The 18,973-nt window shown below is 33.4% G+C and overlaps 1 protein-coding gene across 1 annotated transcript in view; it reads right to left on the bottom strand.

Annotated features, from left to right (window-relative positions):
- Positions 1 to 821: 821 nt before the first annotated feature.
- The window catches only part of LOC129217055 (adenylate cyclase type 8-like), a 233,153-nt gene continuing 215,001 nt past the window's right edge, over positions 822 to 18,973 (bottom strand). The window contains exons 17-21 of the mRNA XM_054851300.1: positions 11,927 to 12,067; positions 9,395 to 9,487; positions 7,376 to 7,487; positions 5,724 to 5,848; positions 822 to 2,244 (exon numbers count right to left, since the gene is read on the bottom strand). Of these exons, the coding sequence (XP_054707275.1) occupies positions 1,810 to 2,244; positions 5,724 to 5,848; positions 7,376 to 7,487; positions 9,395 to 9,487; positions 11,927 to 12,067 (906 nt within the window). The 3' untranslated portion in view covers positions 822 to 1,809. The remainder of the gene's footprint in view (positions 2,245 to 5,723; positions 5,849 to 7,375; positions 7,488 to 9,394; positions 9,488 to 11,926; positions 12,068 to 18,973) is intronic.

Consider the following 18,973-nt stretch of genomic DNA (forward strand, 5'->3'; position numbering starts at 1 on the left):
CAAACGGGGGTTGAGCTATAGAACGTTTTTTGCCGTCAATTGTGACTGTTGTATCTCAAGAAATAATGAACGGAATGAAAGAAAAATTTATCGGCAAGTAGTCCTTAGTGGGTATAAGAGCTGATCTTATTTTGGTGTCAACAGCTAAAAAGGGGGTAGCGCAATCGCCCGTTCTTTTTTTCCATTGTGAGTGCCCTATCTCAAGAAGTAATGCTACGTTCTGGTTGAAATTTGGAATATATGTGAATCCATATGTAAACAGGCTTTGGTTCAATTTTGACGCCAATCGCTCCAAGAGGTGTTGATTTTTTTTTGAATAAAAATAGCTTTATTAATGCAACAATAAGAAAGATAAATCGTAATAGATTGTCGTCTGCGTATTTCTCGTGATTTTAATTGTATGGAAATGATCGGAAATATTATCTCAATGATTTAAAATTTTTAACTGTTGCCATCTTATGTTTGTTAACAAATAAAATATTTGTAATTAATTCAAGCAAGGCTTTTAAAATAACTTTCAATTTTCGCTCTTTGCTTTGCTTTTGCAATAATTCAGACATTGGGATGGTCGTCAAGTTTTTGCATGTGTAATTTTGTTTTTGTTGGGAATATTGCTTCCTCGTCAAGCATGGGGAGGGATCAGAAAAAAAAGAAAAATATAGAAGAAAGTTTCGTGATGGCCACAACATACTAGTTACTTTTAAGCACGAAGGTATTTAATATATATAATATAATTATAAGTTTTAGAAATGATTTACTAGATTTATAATATCAATGACAATATTAAAACTCGAAATAAAGAGTTAAACTTGTCTTCAGAACGTAAAAAATAGTTCGGTAGAATTTCTATTTTTAAGAAATGAATTCATGTGCAGTGTGATAATCTTGGCAATATTTTTATTTAATTGATTTTTTTGATTTTCTTTTAACTGGTCAGAGAAACCTTCCTGTTATTTGATAGAAAAAATAAATAATTTTGTTGCCTTTGATATGAAATCATTTCTTGCTCAAATGACTTATTGAATAAATATTCTGTATGCCTAGACTTTCATATACAGACCAGCAAAATGCAAAGCAGAAATAAATTGAGATATTAATTTCCATGTTGCGGTCTTGTAAATGTTGCGCTTTTCTTCCGAAAAAACTATGAAATGTATCCAAAGGTTTCTTGTAAAAAAGTATACTTGCCTCAGAGTTTCTTTGCAGTCAAAATTGTTCATTGTCGAATCATTCTCATTAAAAATACAACCATAAATCTCGACTCGAACTTTCGAGGTTTTTCGCGTCATCAATTTCTGTGCTCTGAACTCTGTAAAGAGGGAAATGTATAGGCAGGTCAGTTACTTTACTTGTGCGCTCGATCCTTATGCTTTTGGGTGATGTTGTCGTATGATTGCATATCATAGTGTAGTATCGCATGTCTTTCTGGTACGTCAAGCGTGACACCTTACCATATTCTGCATCATGATCACACATAGTGCCTTACAAAATCTTTTTCTCGGTCAAATTCATCATCTGTAATTTTATATGATTTTGGGCATAAATAACTAACCTTACGGCAACAACAGTTCCACTTCTGGTTTTCTGTGGCATTGTACCATAGTATATTTTTTCTCCTTTATAGATGGCGTTGAAGGAATGCCATTAAAGAGAAACTGATTTATCCCCTTTCTCAAGTCTTCCCAGTTCCATTTTGATGGAAGAACTTGATGTTCAAGCAATTGCGAAACACCAGGGAGCTGCTCTTGTCATTTCATGAAATACTTTTACCATTTTCGCTCAAATCTTTGAGCTCCTTCCCCTCTCGTGTCAGGAAACACCTTTGAGGTCGAGATCGACAACGTTTCTCATGTCCGGGTACGAGTGGCTACTACCTCCGGCATCAGTCATTCGCCTTTCCCGCATCCGGCTTTTGCGTCTTCCCGGATGCGGCGTCTCGGATAGTATCCGGTGCAGCTTGTGTTTGGGTGGATTGAGGGGCGGCAGAAGACGCTTCTGCGGACTGGGGACGCTCAAGCTCGATCCCAGGCCTTTCTTTCGGGCTCGTACCAATCCGTAAACTACAGCAGCGAGGCTTTTGTGGACACTAGGATGGCGACCCACCGACATCTGGCGACCCACGGTCGGGCGACGGCCCAGGACGTAGTATGTTTCCATCTCTCCCTTGCCTTTCACATTCACGCAGCCACGAAGCCGAACCAAATAACCGTGGGCTTCTAGAATTTGAGCAGTGGCTTTTGGTACCTAGTAAGAAAAAAAAATATGATCGCAAAATGTTTTTCAACAACAAGGGAAACACAATGGGGTGGTTTCCTTCAGTCAAAAGTACTACTTTTAGTCATTAAAATGGATAGAATGAGAAAAAAAAAAAAACACAGGGACACAGAAAATACTTTCATTTTCCCAACAGTTTTTTTAAAATTAAATTTTAAAAAAAGCCGATTTTTCAAGCAAGGCTTGATCTTTATGACATCACAAATGATGCAATTTGACGCATCTTTCAACTACGGTTCCACGTTATGATAACCAAGCAGCGAATTAAAATTGTGCTCTACGTTTGCTATCAACCATATCGTTGCCAATACACGTGAGTAAAGAGTCGAATTAAATACTTTGTTCTGTGAATGGCAACATTTGAATGGCATTTCATCATTTGTGATGTCACAAGACAGAAGTGTATACAATGAATGCGCACCAATTTAAGTATTTTTTTAAAAATATTAAACTTAAATAAATTATTTAAAAAATGATCAGATCCTATGTTTTTTAGAAAAAAAAAATACTTTTAAAATTTTGGAAACGACCCCATTATTGCAATAATTTAACTTTCACGAATGACAGTAGGAAGAATGATTATACTAAATCACGTACTTCGGCATGAATAAGGGGCTGATTCAACTCGATTTCGTTTGATTCGATCAAATCCTATCTACCAATAGCGTATCGATAAATCTCCTTTTGGGTAAGGCAAAGGAAATTCCTATCTGCGTGATTGGTAGATATTACTCGTATTCGATCCGAGCAATTTCTGTTCAAGTTGAATGAGCCACAAAGATCTAGTTCCCACTAACATTAAAAAAAGAGGAGAAAAAACCCCTCTGTTCTGACTATATTTAAAAAAAAAAAGACAATCCTTCATCCCCCCTCCGTACAAATTCGAATATTGGCATCATATTCAGTCAACAATTTCGAAATTTGCGGGTCATGTTCTCCGAGGTTAGAAGTACATTTTATTGGATTTTCAAACTTTCATGCTCTTATCAACGTCATACTAGATGACAACTACATTTCAACTACATTAGTAAATTCATAGCTTAGCAATCAGAAATAATTCCAATAACAATATCAGTAATTACAGATAAACTAGCTAATAACATTTTTATAATGTATGCGATCACTGATCTCATAACTTAGCCTTGTCTTCATAGAAATTTGTGCAAAATTTCATTTTAGCAGTTGGTAAAAAATTTTACCAATTTGACCTGTTAAAAAATTATAATAAATATCCTGTTTTTAAAATAATACTTCTCAAAATTTTTAAATCTCAGTAAAGTATTCGAAATAAATTTTCATAATTTATACTGCATACAAGAAAAATCTATGAATAACTCACTTGTTGAATGCGTGTACAAGGTTTGCTAGAAAAGTAATTGCGAGCGCTGCTTTGTTTTGCTTGCCTAGCAAGGTGTGGGTATTTCTTCTAGATTCGCAGGTCACATCTCTATATGAGTTTAACCAGAAGAGATATATCAGCAAAAAGGTAATTAAAATTCTTCTTCAACTTCCGGAGCGAAACGCACTTACACATTAAAATTTTTGTCACCAATTGATGGAACGGTCTTTTCCGCGTAACATGGAGTTCCTTTGAGTATTTAAAATGTTTTCTAAACTTATTACATTCAACGTGTCCCACATTGAACTCGAAAGACTTTCCTCAAATCAAATCATTAACTGTATTGAGGCAAATCTAACCTCAGAGGCGTATGCAAGAGAAAAATTATGGAGGTAATTACCTCTTCTGAAACCGTCGACATTACCATCCATCAGGGTTGGTTGATTTAAATCAGCTTGATTAAAATCAGGATTAAAATCATGATTTAAATCAAGTGATTTAAAAAATCATTAATTTAAATCAATTGATTTGATTAAAGGGATTTTTTTCACAAAATCATTAATTAAAATCAGTTGATTTTATTTTTATAAATTAATTTTGCATTTTTAGAAAGTATTGCTCTAAATTTAACTACACTTAATTTCAACAGACAAAACTACATAGATCCCCTTCTCTGTGTGTGTAACAGATTTTCACTCTAACAATATTGCTTTTACTCCAAAATTACAGTTGAGAAAAAGAAAATGCAGTTTTTCTTATACACCATGACTAATATAGTTAAGAAAATTATTTGTTCAACACACTATTTTACACTAAAAACGTACATGATGATGGAAACCTTATCTTTAAGCAAAGCATAAAACAAAATCACTTCTTATCTAACTAAGCATTGTTACGCATTTATAAATTTTTAAAAATGCATTTATAGTCAGAGAACTTATCTAAATTTTAAAAGTAAGCTAAATGGATTCATTTATTGTATGAAATATACTATTTTTATAAAGGTAAAGTAATTAATATCTACAAATATTTGAAGATAAAAAAAAATGATTTAAATAAAAAAAATTCCGACTTCTTTTTTTTTAAATGAAAAAAAATCTCGAACCCTGTCATCCATGCATCATTATTGTATGTGATCACAATTAAATAATCGCTTGCAAGATGGATGGATGTAGAATATCATGCAAATATTGTGTTCAAATATTCAATGAATAAAATGCCATAATCTTTTAATGTATTCATTATTTGTTCAAGTGAATATTTGAAATAATATTTCCTACCATTGCTTTTAAAATTAGTTCAAAAACTGTATGCCTCTATGGCGGCTTATATATAATATCTACAATTTTTTGAAGATTTAAAAAAAATCTGATTTAAATTTAAAAAATCCGACTTTTTTGATTTAAAAAAAATCACGAACCCTGTCATCCATACATCATTATTGTATGTGATCATAACTCAATAAGCGCATGCAAGATGGATGGATGTAGAATATCATGCAAATATGGTGTTACATATTGTGTTCAAATATTCAATGAATAAAATGCTATGATCTTTTAATGTTATCCATTATTTGTTCAAGTGTATATTTGAAATAATATTTCCTCTCATTGCTTCTAAAATTACTTCAAAAACTGTATGCCTATATGGCGGCTCTTTCTTGATCGATTTCGTGCTTTTTGTAGACACCCAAGCAGTTCCATAAATTTTTCGCGCCAAAAACTCTTTATTTTTTAGCGCTAATCTTTCCACCAAAATGCTAGACCGTATTCGCTCCTGCAACTTGGCAGCATTATAAAGGCTACAAAAATTGTAATTGCAGCATTTTTACGCTGCCAGGTTATATTTGTTTCAACTATAGCTCATCTTTTGCAAGTCACTCATTAGTATGCACATAAGTCCCAACCTTAGAGAAGGAATTAGTAAATGGAGGGAACAAGACCAATTGTTGGCTAAGCAAAAGCTTGGGCAAACACCTCAAGTCACGTGACTCAATAATGACGAATGAAAGTCTTCACTCCCTCTATTTTATCTCTTCTCAGTGGTCTTAACGCGTAGTTTAAATAAACCATTCAAGAAAGAGAAGGCAATTGAATTGTTTACAACTCACCTGGATTTTATCGAAAGTTCCCGTAGAATCCATTCGGCTGGCTTCGTTCACAGTATTGCCCCATATGTCATAAACAGGCTTCTTAGCTCCGATGACACCTCCAACAAGTGGTCCATGACTGATGCCTAAAATTACAAATAAATTATTAGATAAAAATGTATCAAATTAAAATCATTGTTACGCATTTGAATTAAATCGAAACTTTATTCTTATTTTTTTGCCTTTTGTTGACAGTAACATCACACAAAAGCGATTGGGTAGATGAAAACCTTTCTAAACGAGCTAAAACGTTAGTGACCTTAGTTTAAATTACTTGAAAAGCTCTAAACAAAATATATCTTACGCACAAACATCCGCGCTATCGATTGGTGTCAAATTTGAAAAATACAAATACAAGAACACTCTTAATAACTCGAAGTCCCAAGGGACTGGCTAATGGTAGGTTATTGGTAGTTCAAATTATGGGAAGTTTTCACAACAGTCTCAAAAGTTTGGGCCCGGAAGAAAACTCGTTATAAAAGAATATTCGAGTTATAAGCTTCGAGTTATAGAGGTTCGACTGCAATTCACCACCGTCAAATTTGTGAAAGAATGGTAATGGCCTTTTTGATTCACATCTCCGCTGGTTAGACCAAAAGACCTGAGATCAGGCAAAGTGAGTTTCTTGCAGAATGAAATTTTTTTTTTGATACCTGGCTTAACCTATAATTCCTGGTGTTTCTTGAACAGATAGCATTGCTCGATTCTGATAAGTTGAAACTTGACCTTGATAATGTCTGGTATTTGGGTGTGTTATTACCGAGGATTTGAGTTAGAATACCTTTGAAAAGCTACTGCGAATGTAACTCAACTCAATTCAGTGCCAACAACACCTCCCTATTAATCCCTCAAAATAAACATTGTCATGGTCCAGGTTCAACTTATCAGAGTCACACTATGCAAAAATACCTAAGATTGTTTATTTAAAGAATGGTTTCAAAAAGAAGCAGACGCCACTTATAGTTGGAAAGGAAACAACAAGCATTGATTGCTCTAAAAGAAAAAAAGCAAATAAAGATTTGAACATTTTTCGCTTTTTTTTCCGGTAATGGTCGATACTAGTGATGGGCGCCATCGAGAACTTTTGGTAATCGAGACCTTGGGAATCGAGTGCTTTTCATAATCGAGCGATTGAAAATCGAGAAACTTCGAATTGAGATCTCGAGCGATTCGTTTCTTAATAATTTTGAATCAAGATTTCTGGATGTGATAATCGAGAACTGGAGCTGTGATAATCGAGAACTCGAGATGTGATAATCGAGAACTGAACATGTGATAATCGAGAACTCGAGTTGTGATAATTGCGAACTCGAGATCTGATAATTTAGAACTCGAGATCTGATAATTGAGAACTCGAGATATGATAATCGAGAACTCGTGATAATGGAGTTATCGAATTCTCTTGATTACTATCGTATTATACATATGGTTACAGTTAAGAAGTTAAATCGCTAGTCATTTAAAGTTTTGACCTAATGGTTAAGAGTTTTGTCTGATATTTCAAAAGTTTAAAATATTCTATTTGGGTTAATCCGAAATCGGGTTTTTCTCTGCTAAATGTGACTCAGTCATTCTTAGTTTATTGACAAACTTAAGAGATACAGTTTCCGTACCGATTCTGAGTTTGAAATTGTTGAATGAATGTTTGTTAATTTCATCCAAGGATTCCTTCATTGCGAAAGCAAAATCGACCAGCGCAGTTAAATGACCCCATTCTTCAGGTCCCTGAAATTAAAATAAAATAAAACATCGAGTATAAATATTTTAAAAAAATCACACAAGAGCATTCACAAATATTTTGCAAACTACAGAAAAAGTAATAGTTTTTTTTTTCTTTCACCCCAAAATTCTTTTGTAGGAAAATGTGGGGCAAAGTGAAATAGTGGGGCAAGTGAAATGGTGAAATATTTTTCTGTTTTTAGCGACACCTATCTGGTAATATTTTAACTGCGTAGTTGAACATGTAGTCTCTTCTAGTCAGGAAAAAGCTATCCTTGAAGATCAAAGCATATGATAACACATGCAGTTTTTAAAAATTAATACTCATATTGCAATATTTTGCTGAAGGCAAAAATTACTTTTGTTATTATAAAATAAATTTTAAATAGAAATTGAGAACATCTAATACTTGGTGTAGTATTTGTTTAGTTAATATTAAGCTTATTTTTATTTTAAATGTTTTGTACAATTAGTCAAGTGCAGGCGGAGCAAAGTAGATGGGGCAAAGTGAAATAATTCATTTCATTTCATTTACTTATTCCATCATTTAATTAAATTACTGACGTATTCATTTTTAATTAATTAATTTACATTTTTACATTTAATTATTCACTTATTATTCATTTATTCACTTTTTTCTTATTTATTCACTACTTTATTCACTCATTTATTTTTTCTCACACATTAATAAATTAATTTATTTTCTCGTTAGTTGTTCAACTTATCCATTAATTTCCTTGTTCATTTTTTTTATTTACTCCTTCATTTTCTCAAAAACGTTTTTAATAATATAATAAAAATTATTATATTTGAAAAACATTCTATTTTTCACTTTACCCCTTGAAAAGAATAAGTGAAAAATTTCCGCTTTTTTGTGGAAGTCCAAATTTACTGCAAAAAAAAAAAAAAAAAAAAAAAAAACGAATGCAAGTCTAAATGCCATTTTGGGACTAAATGCCGCTTTTTCCCTATGTTTGTCAAAGTAGCCTGTTTTGTTTCTTAATTGTGGTTTCTTATTAACTCCACGTTAATCCTCAGCCAAGAAGCAAAAGCAGATTCAAATTCACTAAAGCAGACGTAGAAAGAAAGCGGCGTTTAGCCCCAAGATGGCGGGAGTGTCGAGTCACTAGAGACTATTGGTTAAGTTTCCCACCAGATAAAGAATCTGGGCTCTTACTATGCGAAATAGCAGTTGGAATTTAATTTAGCCGAGAGTGTCTGACCCAAATAGACAGTAAAAAGATCTTTTACATGCAGCGTAATCATACGAGATGGACGTTGACGATTTTCTGCATCTTGAAAATTCACCGACTAGAGTCTGTTTACAAAATGTGATATAGAAGCGAATGTCATTATGATTGTGGTAGAATTATTATGCTAAATTAGCATGATTAAAAATGTCATTGAAAAAGCGTATTAATAATTAATGTATTATTATCCACTGTATGAATTTAATGTATTGAATTTGTTTGAATGTATTTTGTAAAAACTCTTTGCTATATAGTTTCGGAAGATGGGTAGTTTCTAGTTTATTTGTTATGTTTTCCTTTGTTTATTAAGCATTTATTTTGTCCAAATATTCACTTTAAATAATTAACTAAATGTTCAAATAATTTTAAAGCAAATACAACAGGCTCTAAAAATTAGCTGTATTGCATATAGGTATTTGCTGCAAGTATATCGTTTTCCAATACATTTATCAGCTGGTATTTTTAATTCTATACTTATCTCTGTTCTTCAACGTTTGAGCCTGAAAACAACTCGTTTTGCTCAAGATTTTATCATGCATTTTCAATTTACGTATACTTTGAAATGCTTACTGTAAATATAGGATATTAGTTTTAGGTAAGGGGTTTAATGTCGATATTTACGATGCTTTTCTTAAGTTTTAAGAATCAAGACTTTTTTTTTACTTTTCTGCTCGGATTGAGTCCAGATGCTGCCATGTAAGTGCTGCTTATGGTTTTGATTTTCTCCAAAGGCCTGAATCGTTCTTCATCAAGCAACTGCAACAGGAAAAAACATCAGTAAATACAACCATAACTGTTTACAGTAACGCTGGATTCCTTTAATTGTATTCTTTAAATGATTTAGGTCATTCACATAGAAACAGTCATTTTGAGCTCAATAAGTTTAAAAAATTAGAGTGGGTGGAATCAGATGAAACCTTTTATAGTTATAGATGTATATAAGGGCTTCATGGGAAAAATATTGGTCTTCTTAAACAAAAAAATTTTTTTGAATAGCATTATACCCTCAGCATTATAAAATTACTAAGCGTCATTCCCTCTCTAGTGAGCGAATGTCGAATTCATTAAAATTGGATTGTAGTAGTTATGCCTGACTGATGTTTGAGTTTCTTCGCATGTAAATATTCTCAAACCAGGAAGCAACTTATGATCATGCAGTTTTCAGGCATTATTTTATTTTTCTGAAAAACAGGTGTAATGGAATGACGGATCCAAAAACCCTTCTCTAATTTTGTGCTTTCATTTAGATTCCAAATAATAATTTCCGACAGATTAAAGACGCAAAAAATGTTGAAATATTTTTCTGGTTTTCTATCTATAAATTCCTAAACTTTTTGCTGAAAAAAAAATGTGATTCTTGGAAGAAAATTGACTTTTGTGAGGGAATGACACCAATTGTTGGGGACAAAAATAATCACGTGAACTAATTTTACATGAAAATTTAATATTTAATGTATTTTTTACTTTAATTCCCTCAATATTTTTAAATAAAAACCAAAAAAATAAAAATGTTAATTCACTATTTGTTTGCTTAGAAATAATTTTTTGTTATTTTTTACTAGCAGTGGGGACAAGTGGGAGAATGACATTTGGTTACTTTACACTTACATTAAAGATATTCAAAGTAAAATATAGAAATTTTACTTTTAATGACCTTGTTAAACTCTATCCTGAAAAGTATTTAAGTCCCTAAAATTATATATGAGTCATAAAACATTCGTAAATTATTACAGGCACATGAAAATGACCGTTTCTGTGAGAAGGACCTATTTTACATTGACACCACATAAGCATTTGGCCCAATGTACATAATATGATCCAAAAGTAATGAGCGGTTGGACAGTTGCGGTTGGACAGTTCTAGAATTACATGTTAAATGGACGAAACATCTCGTCAAGAACTGCAAGGTGGTTAAAAAGACAGATTTATTAAACTGATCGGTACAACTGACTAATAGTTTTAAAAATAGAACCTCCTGCAACAATGCACTTCTGTAGGCGTCTTTTCCAGGACTTAAGGCATCCCTTAAGCCTGTTCTGGGATATCTACAAAGGCTGCCTTGACATATACTTGGATGTCCTGGATAGAGTCGAAACGTTTTGTTCTCAACTTTGATTTTAATAGTGGAAACAAGAAAAAGTCAGAAGGCAACAAGCCAGGACTGCAGTTAGACTGGGGCACCACGGGAACGTTGACTCGGACCTTCTGCAGTCAGGACTCCCGGCACAAGTTTCGTGCAGACTTTCTGCATGTGCAACTTCTCCGTAACAATGCGTTGCACCGTTGTCTGCGATAAGTCGAGGGCTTTTGCTACTTGGTAGAGATTCAAACGCCAGTCCATGTTCAAAATTTAACAGACTCGTTGCACATTCACGGCAGTACGGGCCGATATCGGGCACCCAGACTGGGGTTCGTCAGTCACCACTTCCCCTCTTTACAGAAGACATCATGCCACTTGGTTACTTGCGAATAGGATCGAAGCAAAATTTGATCACTTTGCGTTGCTCTGACGAATTTTCCATATCGCACGTGTCACGCACCACAGTATACGGGTTACTGTTAAGGCTTCTGGCACCGCTCCGAAAGCTGGTAGGCAACTGACCTGCGTTGCGCTGCAAAAACAACAACCCCCACCAGCGTCTCTGTCAAGCGAAGCTGTTAGTTGTGAGTTATACTGACTCATGTAGCATGCGCATGAGTCAGTATAACGTGTATAACGTGAGGCTCATTGCTTTTGGATCCTACCATGTAAGCATTATCTATCTTTTGAAGCATTTAACTTTTTTCTTTTTAATGGAATTGCGTTAGCTGTTTTCGTCTTTTGCAGACCTAAAGCGATCTCCCGATACGGCATCCAGTCTTTCATGTAACACCATTAAGGTCCAATATCAGTGGCACAGGTAGTTTTTTAATTGTGTGTGCTACTGACTGGGGATTGTTAATTGGTTATACTGGGGAATTTCGACAGGAGGCACCTGAGTTCTTCTCGATGAGAAACTAACTTTGTCGAGGGTATTCAAAGCCAAAAGAATTCTGTGTAACATAGTTTCATTTTTAAAAAGTTTTAACACTACAGTCCACAACTAATGAACTCCTTTTTTAATTTCAAAGATAAAACTGTAACTTAGATCATTGCTAATCTTAGATAGAAATAGATTAACAGCTACCATTTTATTAAAAAACGAATATGCTTACTTGATCAAAGTCAAATATAATTTCATTGAGTAGCCGAATGCATTCAACGCCATTATTTATATCTTCAGAATAAAAAGACGCAAAATTGGGAATGGAAGCAAAAAGAACACCACAGCAACTATAAGACTGAGCGTATAATTCCTGGAAGAAAGAGAACATTTATCAAATTGCTATAATGTAGATGAGAGAGGGTAAAAAATAATATTTTCAAAATTTCTTTTTGTGTATATCATTATTAAAAATTTTTTTTTGTTACTATACATTTATTTCGGCAGCAAAATCGACGTCTATTTTGTTTATACATTCATCACACGAATTAAAATTTATCCAAGTAAATGTCCTTACATTATAGAGTAGTAAGCGAAATAAATATGAACGCATAATAACACAAAGGAAAAAGTTTGAAATTTCGTGTACAAAGTTGCTGAACTCTATCAAAGGTACAGAGGATCTCAGACAATGTAAGGGCTCTCCAACCTAAGGCCCGCGAACAGATTTTGTCCGACCCGCGGGAAGCTTACAATTTTTTTTTTCGGGAGGCAATTTTTTTTTTCTCGTTGGAAAAAAATGAGATATTATTTTTAATTACAAATAATTACTTAAAATCTTTTTACCGTTAATTTAAATCGTTTTTAATCATTCTTTACCGTTAACTACGTTTGTGCACCCATCTATCTCTCTTTTTGGTCTTTCCCAAAACAAATCTCTTTTCACCGCGCCACATTCTCCCGTTAGTCCCCTTACATTGGACTTTTCCTGTTCCCAGGGAAAACGTGCTCCATTTTACAGTTCTCTATCAGAAAAACTTTCTTAAAATATCATTCTAGAGCTGTGTGAGTATAAATTTTCTTTATCAAACGAACATTTAAAATCACTCTTAATGATCGGAACTACGAAGTTTGTTTCTGAATGGACTGAAATTTTTAGCGATAAACAAATGCAATCTTTTCATTATTTTTTTAACTTTTTAAATTTCTTTAAAAAGCTTTACACGTGTTGTGCTCTTATTTATTTCCAAATTTCTAATCGTCATTAATTCGATAAAATAAATTTGTAGTACATTGCAATCATTTTGTCTTTAACCACTCAATCATTAGTCTTTTTTTTTTTTTTTAAAGCTTCACTTTATTTTGTGACAAAGAATACTTTTTATTTCAGTTTCCCGAACTATTCTAAATTTTACAAGACTCCCTATCGTTGTAATATTAGAGAATTTTATTTACGGGCACCCCCGTAAATAGAGAATTTTATTTACGGGGGTCCCGCGGGATCCCGGGATCCCGCGGGGTTGACTTTTTCACATTTAACATGATACGACATCTGTTTTGAGTAGCAAATTAAAATATTATGTGGATTCTGCTATTCATACAGAACCCCTAAGAAGTGTAGGCATCGTGACGACTCGAAATCATATAGAAACGGGGGGCGGAAATGATTTCTTGACCCGAGAAATTTTAAATATGCCGGGAGTATTCCAGACTGTTCGGAGTTCTACGCGCTGAAGATATGAGGTGTGCATTGTAACGGGTGGAAAAAACTTCGAACACGAACTTTGAGCCATGTACCTTTTGCCTTTTTTACAAGCAAAATTAAAAAAAAAAAAAATAGAAATAAAATAACTTACGGTCTCTTATTTTATGGTGCTTCTGTGTACATCCACGCTGCAGGAAAGCATTTCCGACCCTGCATTGCTATATGATTTCTAGTCGTCGCACCCCTCTTAAAAGTTCTGAAACAGTTAACTGAAACACCCTGTATATATACAGGGTGTTCCGTTTTAATCTGCAAAACCTTTATTTCCGCAACCGTGAGTCCTAGATGTATACTTCCAGTTGCAAAAATGTTCAAAATAAGATGCAGAGCTTAGCTGTTGAAAGTTTCAAGCAAAAATAAGAATGAGTCAAAAAATACGAAATTTAACTTTTAATACGGCCCTTAGGTCCCCTAAATAATATTTAGAGAAATAATCTCCATTGAAAAATATTACTGACGCAAAAAACTTGACATTTGTGCGACCAAAACTCGAGGAGATATTCCAGTTCGAAGTTTTAAGGGACCATACAGAAGATGAGATTGGAACTTATCTCCCTTTCAGAAGAATGCCAGGTCGTCAAAGTAAGAAGCACAAGGTATATTTATATTTTTCATTGCTATTCAAAAATGATTAATTTTTGGGGGGAAATATGTTAACCACTATATTTTCCCCCAAAAGTGCTTATGACGGCGAGTGAAAAGTGGTGTAAGACACAAAACTGCGTTTCATATATCGGTGAATATTCGTCGTACTAATTTCAAACTTTTTGTGTTAGAATTATTTTTCAATGGAGATTATTTCCATAAACATAAGTTAGGGGACTTGGGGTCCGTATAAAAAGTTACATTTTGTATTTTTTGACTTAATTTTATTTTTACTTTAGACTTTCAATACCTTAACTCGGCATCTGATTTTGAACATTTTTGCGATTGGAAGTATACATCTAGGACTAACGGTTCCGAAAATAAAGGTCTTGCAGGTGAAAGCGGAACACCCTGTATATAAAAAGACTATATGGACCTTTTTTCATGACTGAAGAGAAGAAAAACAAAATGCCATCAATGAAATAATTGAGCATTTATCTTTGAAAATTTTTTTTCAAGTATATTTGTAAATCTGTGTCACTCTCAGGGTCGCCGAGAGCCATGACGGGCTCCTTGTCAGTTTAGTTCTCAAGCTGCTTCCCCCTTAAAACTAATAAAATGTATACTACTTGGACTCCAAGGGCCGGGCTCCTCGTTTTCGACTAGGCTGTCATTGCCTTTCGTTGTCCCTGGTCACTTCTTGAATCGATTTCTGCAGCTCGGTGTACCATAATGAACAAAATTTTTTGTAGCCGAGTACATAACTAACAAAGAAAGATCAACTTCCGTAAAAGCGTGCACAAATGTGGGATTTTTTTTCTTTCAACGGTGGTGTCGCAGTAGCGAATAAAATCGTCGCTCACAAAATCAGGCTAAACTTCGTAATAAGCAAAGGACGGAATAGACCTAATGCGGTAGTTTGCAGTATATATAGATTAAGACAAGACCGGAGTTATACTGTTAAACTAATTTGTTGCGCGATATTTTTACAGTAGACAACTAACGCTGCAGGATATTTTGTCGTTTTTTAGATTTTAACGCAATTATTAAATTTTGAGCAGTTATATCTTTACTCTGGCATCATCGGTAATTCAGAAAAAACTTTGTGATCCAGACGATAGCGTTCCTAATAAAAGTGTCGCAAAAGATGGTAATAGGGTATAAAAAATCCCTCATCCCCACCAAAAAAAAAAAAAAAAGTGTTATGTAATTATCAAGTTCGTACAATTTTCAGAACCAAATCATATTTAGCCTAGTGATGTGCCGGATCGTTAAAAAAGAAGATCCGCCGATACGGATACGGAACTCAATTTTTTTTTTTTTTTGCCCAATTCAACTATCCAAGTGCAAAATTTGTTACGGAAGATATTCCCGCCAGAATAATGGCAGTTTCTTCACAAAATGTCAACTGCGGCAAAAATATAATCAAGACTATGATTTACTCTTTAATGAAATCTCCGTTAAAATTGAGGGAGAGTTGGAAGGAATGGGTCAGCGCTGCATCAATGCTTGGATGGAATGTGAAAAATTATTTCCAGTTTACTCGGTAGATGTAGGATACAGGAGCAAGAGTGTAAAACTGCTACTGGACAGGCTAGAAATAATTTTTCCCAGTTTATTTCAGCATTAATGCAGCGCTGACCCATTCCACCGAACTTCTCCGACCGACGAAGTACAGAGCAGGGAACACCTTTACAAACAGTAAATTTAAAGGATGCCGAGAAAAACAAAAATAAAGAATAACAGAAAGCTCAAATCAATAACAAAAACTAATATTAAATTAAAAATTAAAAAACAAAACATGTCTCATATTAAGATGAATTTCGCGGGTCAGAACACACATTTGTTAACAAATATGAACTAACAGTAGGTAAAAATTTTAAATCATTGAGCTTTTCCTCCTTTTCTTCCGACTATGAAATCACTACCACTCACGCGTGTAAAGGCATAGAATCGCATTTAAAATTTACTTAACAAGATTATAGCTTCTACTGTATATAAGTTGGAAGTTTCAAATAAATATCAAACGCAGAAAACTTCGTTCTTTCAATTAGGGCCAACATTTTTTAACGTATGGGTAAATTTTTACTACCATAATTGTGAAAAATGTTAAATCGTTTTTTAATTAATATCTCCGGTAATTAAAAATCTACAAAAACGAGGCCAAGCTAAGAACACTTTCGATCAAGTCACCTTTTGAACGAAAAATGATTTATCAAAATCGGTTCATCTGTTTAGGAGCCACAAAAAGACAAACTGATACACACTTTTAAAACTTATTTCCTCTTCCGTGGTACAAATTGTCTTCTGAAATGATACCTTATAATTTAAATAGGGAATAAAACCTAATTTAAACGGAATTTAAGAGTCTTTTATTCAAATAATTAAAAAATTTTAGAATAGAAATGATCCTTTTAAGATCCGTCAAAAAAGTAACGGATACGGATACAGATCTTTATTTTCCCTCGGATATATACGGATACGGATATCCGGAACATTACTAATTTGGCCTACTTTCCAGTAAAAATAAAAGAAAGAAGACAAAAACATGAGAGAAATCTTAATGCATCGTAAAAATATCATTGAAAAAAATAATAAAAAGTCATCTTTACTAATAATAAAGCAGAAAGTCTGTCTGTCAGGATCTCTGTGATGCGCATAGCGCTTAGACCGTTCAGCCGATTTTCATAAACTTTGGCACAAAGTTAGTTTGTAGCATTAAAATGTGCATCTCAAAGCAATTTTTTTGAAAATTCAATGTGGCTCTTTTTCTATTCCAATTTTAGGAACAAAATTATCATAAGATGGACGAGTAAATTACGAAATTATCATAACGTGGAACCGTAACATGAGTAAGCCCATTGGCGAGAGAATTCACCATACATTATTTGTAAATATACAGGCGAACCAAAAGATCTTTTATTTTTTCTATTACGGGCAAACCGCTAGTCAATAAATAAAATAATTAAATAAATACTGGCAAACTAAAAATTAGAAAGTAGGTTCTGAAATGGGAAAAATGTGTCTGTAGGTCTCTCTGTTCCCCTTCCTCTCAAATAGTTTTTGAATAAATTGTCTGCTTCGAACAAACTTTTTTTTTTGTTCGAAAGATCTCGGCGAGGACACTTCTTTCCCATATTTTACTTTTTGGTTTGAACAATTTTTCGCTCTATTTTGAACAGTGCAAAAAACCTTAACATTAGCGCCTACGGAAAAACTTAAGACCTATATTTATAAATCCTAAATTTAAAGAGACGGATTTGCTTCAAACAAACTGCGTTAGAAAAAGATCTTGATTAAGGTTTTTTTCTTATTTAGCTATTTTAAGGGTATTTTTTGAACAATTCAAAATTTGGACCATTATTCTGCCGTGTGCAGGTAAACGGCAGTATCTACAAAAATGAGTTTCTGAGATATTTGAAGAAACGCGTTTTTGATTTCCCACAAATATCAATTAAATATTGAAATTTGATTTTAGGCTATTCTATATGTTTATATCGAAGTATTTTTTGGGCAGTTTGTTTCAATTTGATTTTGCAATAAAAATTTTAATTAAAGTAGATATTGCCGTTTACCTGCACTTCGCAGTAGTAATTCTCATGCACTTTTACTGGTAATCAGCAGTAACTGCACAATGTACTATTGAATGACCAATAATTACAAATTCAACATAATACGGAGTAGATATGTCATTACGAAGTATATTTATTGCATGCAATGTGAATAATATATTTTACTTTAAAAAAAGAAATAATACCGTGTATACACTTGACATAAATTTAATATAAATAAATGAAATGTAATTTAAAAATAAAGTAAAAAAAGGCATATGTTTTGATTGCTTACGGCATCGTCGAAAACTCTTTAATGTTCATACGTTGTCACTTGGCAACTGGAAGATTCTTTAGGCATTTTTAAAACTACGACAAATCGCTTAATATTCCGCACTTTGCAATAAAGCAATAAATATCCATGAAAATTTAGGCAAATGAAATGCTTCATGTGTTAATAATGGCTCTCATTGAACTACTAAAAGTGCAGCAGCTTAGTATATATAAAAAATTGAAAAATATCGTCTGCGACAGCACAAAACAAATGGAACAGAATCGTTCTGTTGGTACACGTTTATTTATCGTCTGCCAAGCATTACTTGTGTTTACTCGTATGTTATCTTCTATAACTGATTTATCAAAATCGGTTCATCTGTTTAGGAGCCACAAAAAGACAAACTGATACACACTTTTAAAACTTATTTCCTCTTCCGTGGTACAAATTGTCTTCTGAAATGATACCTTATAATTTAAATAGGGAATAAAACCTAATTTAAACGGAATTTAAGAGTCTTTTATTCAAATAATTAAAAAATTTTAGAATAGAAATGATCCTTTTAAGATCCGTCAAAAAAGTAACGGATACGGATACAGATCTTTATTTTCCCTCGGATATATACGGATACGGATATCCGGAACATTACTAATTTGGCCTACTTTCCAGTAAAAATAAAAGAAAGAAGACAAAAACATGAGAGAAATCTTAATGCATCGTAAAAATATCATTGAAAAAAATAATAAAAAGTCATCTTTACTAATAATAAAGCAGAAAGTCTGTCTGTCAGGATCTCTGTGATGCGCATAGCGCTTAGACCGTTCAGCCGATTTTCATAAACTTTGGCACAAAGTTAGTTTGTAGCATTAAAATGTGCATCTCAAAGCAATTTTTTTGAAAATTCAATGTGGCTCTTTTTCTATTCCAATTTTAGGAACAAAATTATCATAAGATGGACGAGTAAATTACGAAATTATCATAACGTGGAACCGTAACATGAGTAAGCCCATTGGCGAGAGAATTCACCATACATTATTTGTAAATATACAGGCGAACCAAAAGATCTTTTATTTTTTCTATTACGGGCAAACCGCTAGTCAATAA

This window comes from Uloborus diversus, chromosome 1, assembly GCF_026930045.1.
Source record: "Uloborus diversus isolate 005 chromosome 1, Udiv.v.3.1, whole genome shotgun sequence".
Lineage (NCBI taxonomy): Eukaryota > Metazoa > Arthropoda > Arachnida > Araneae > Uloboridae > Uloborus > Uloborus diversus.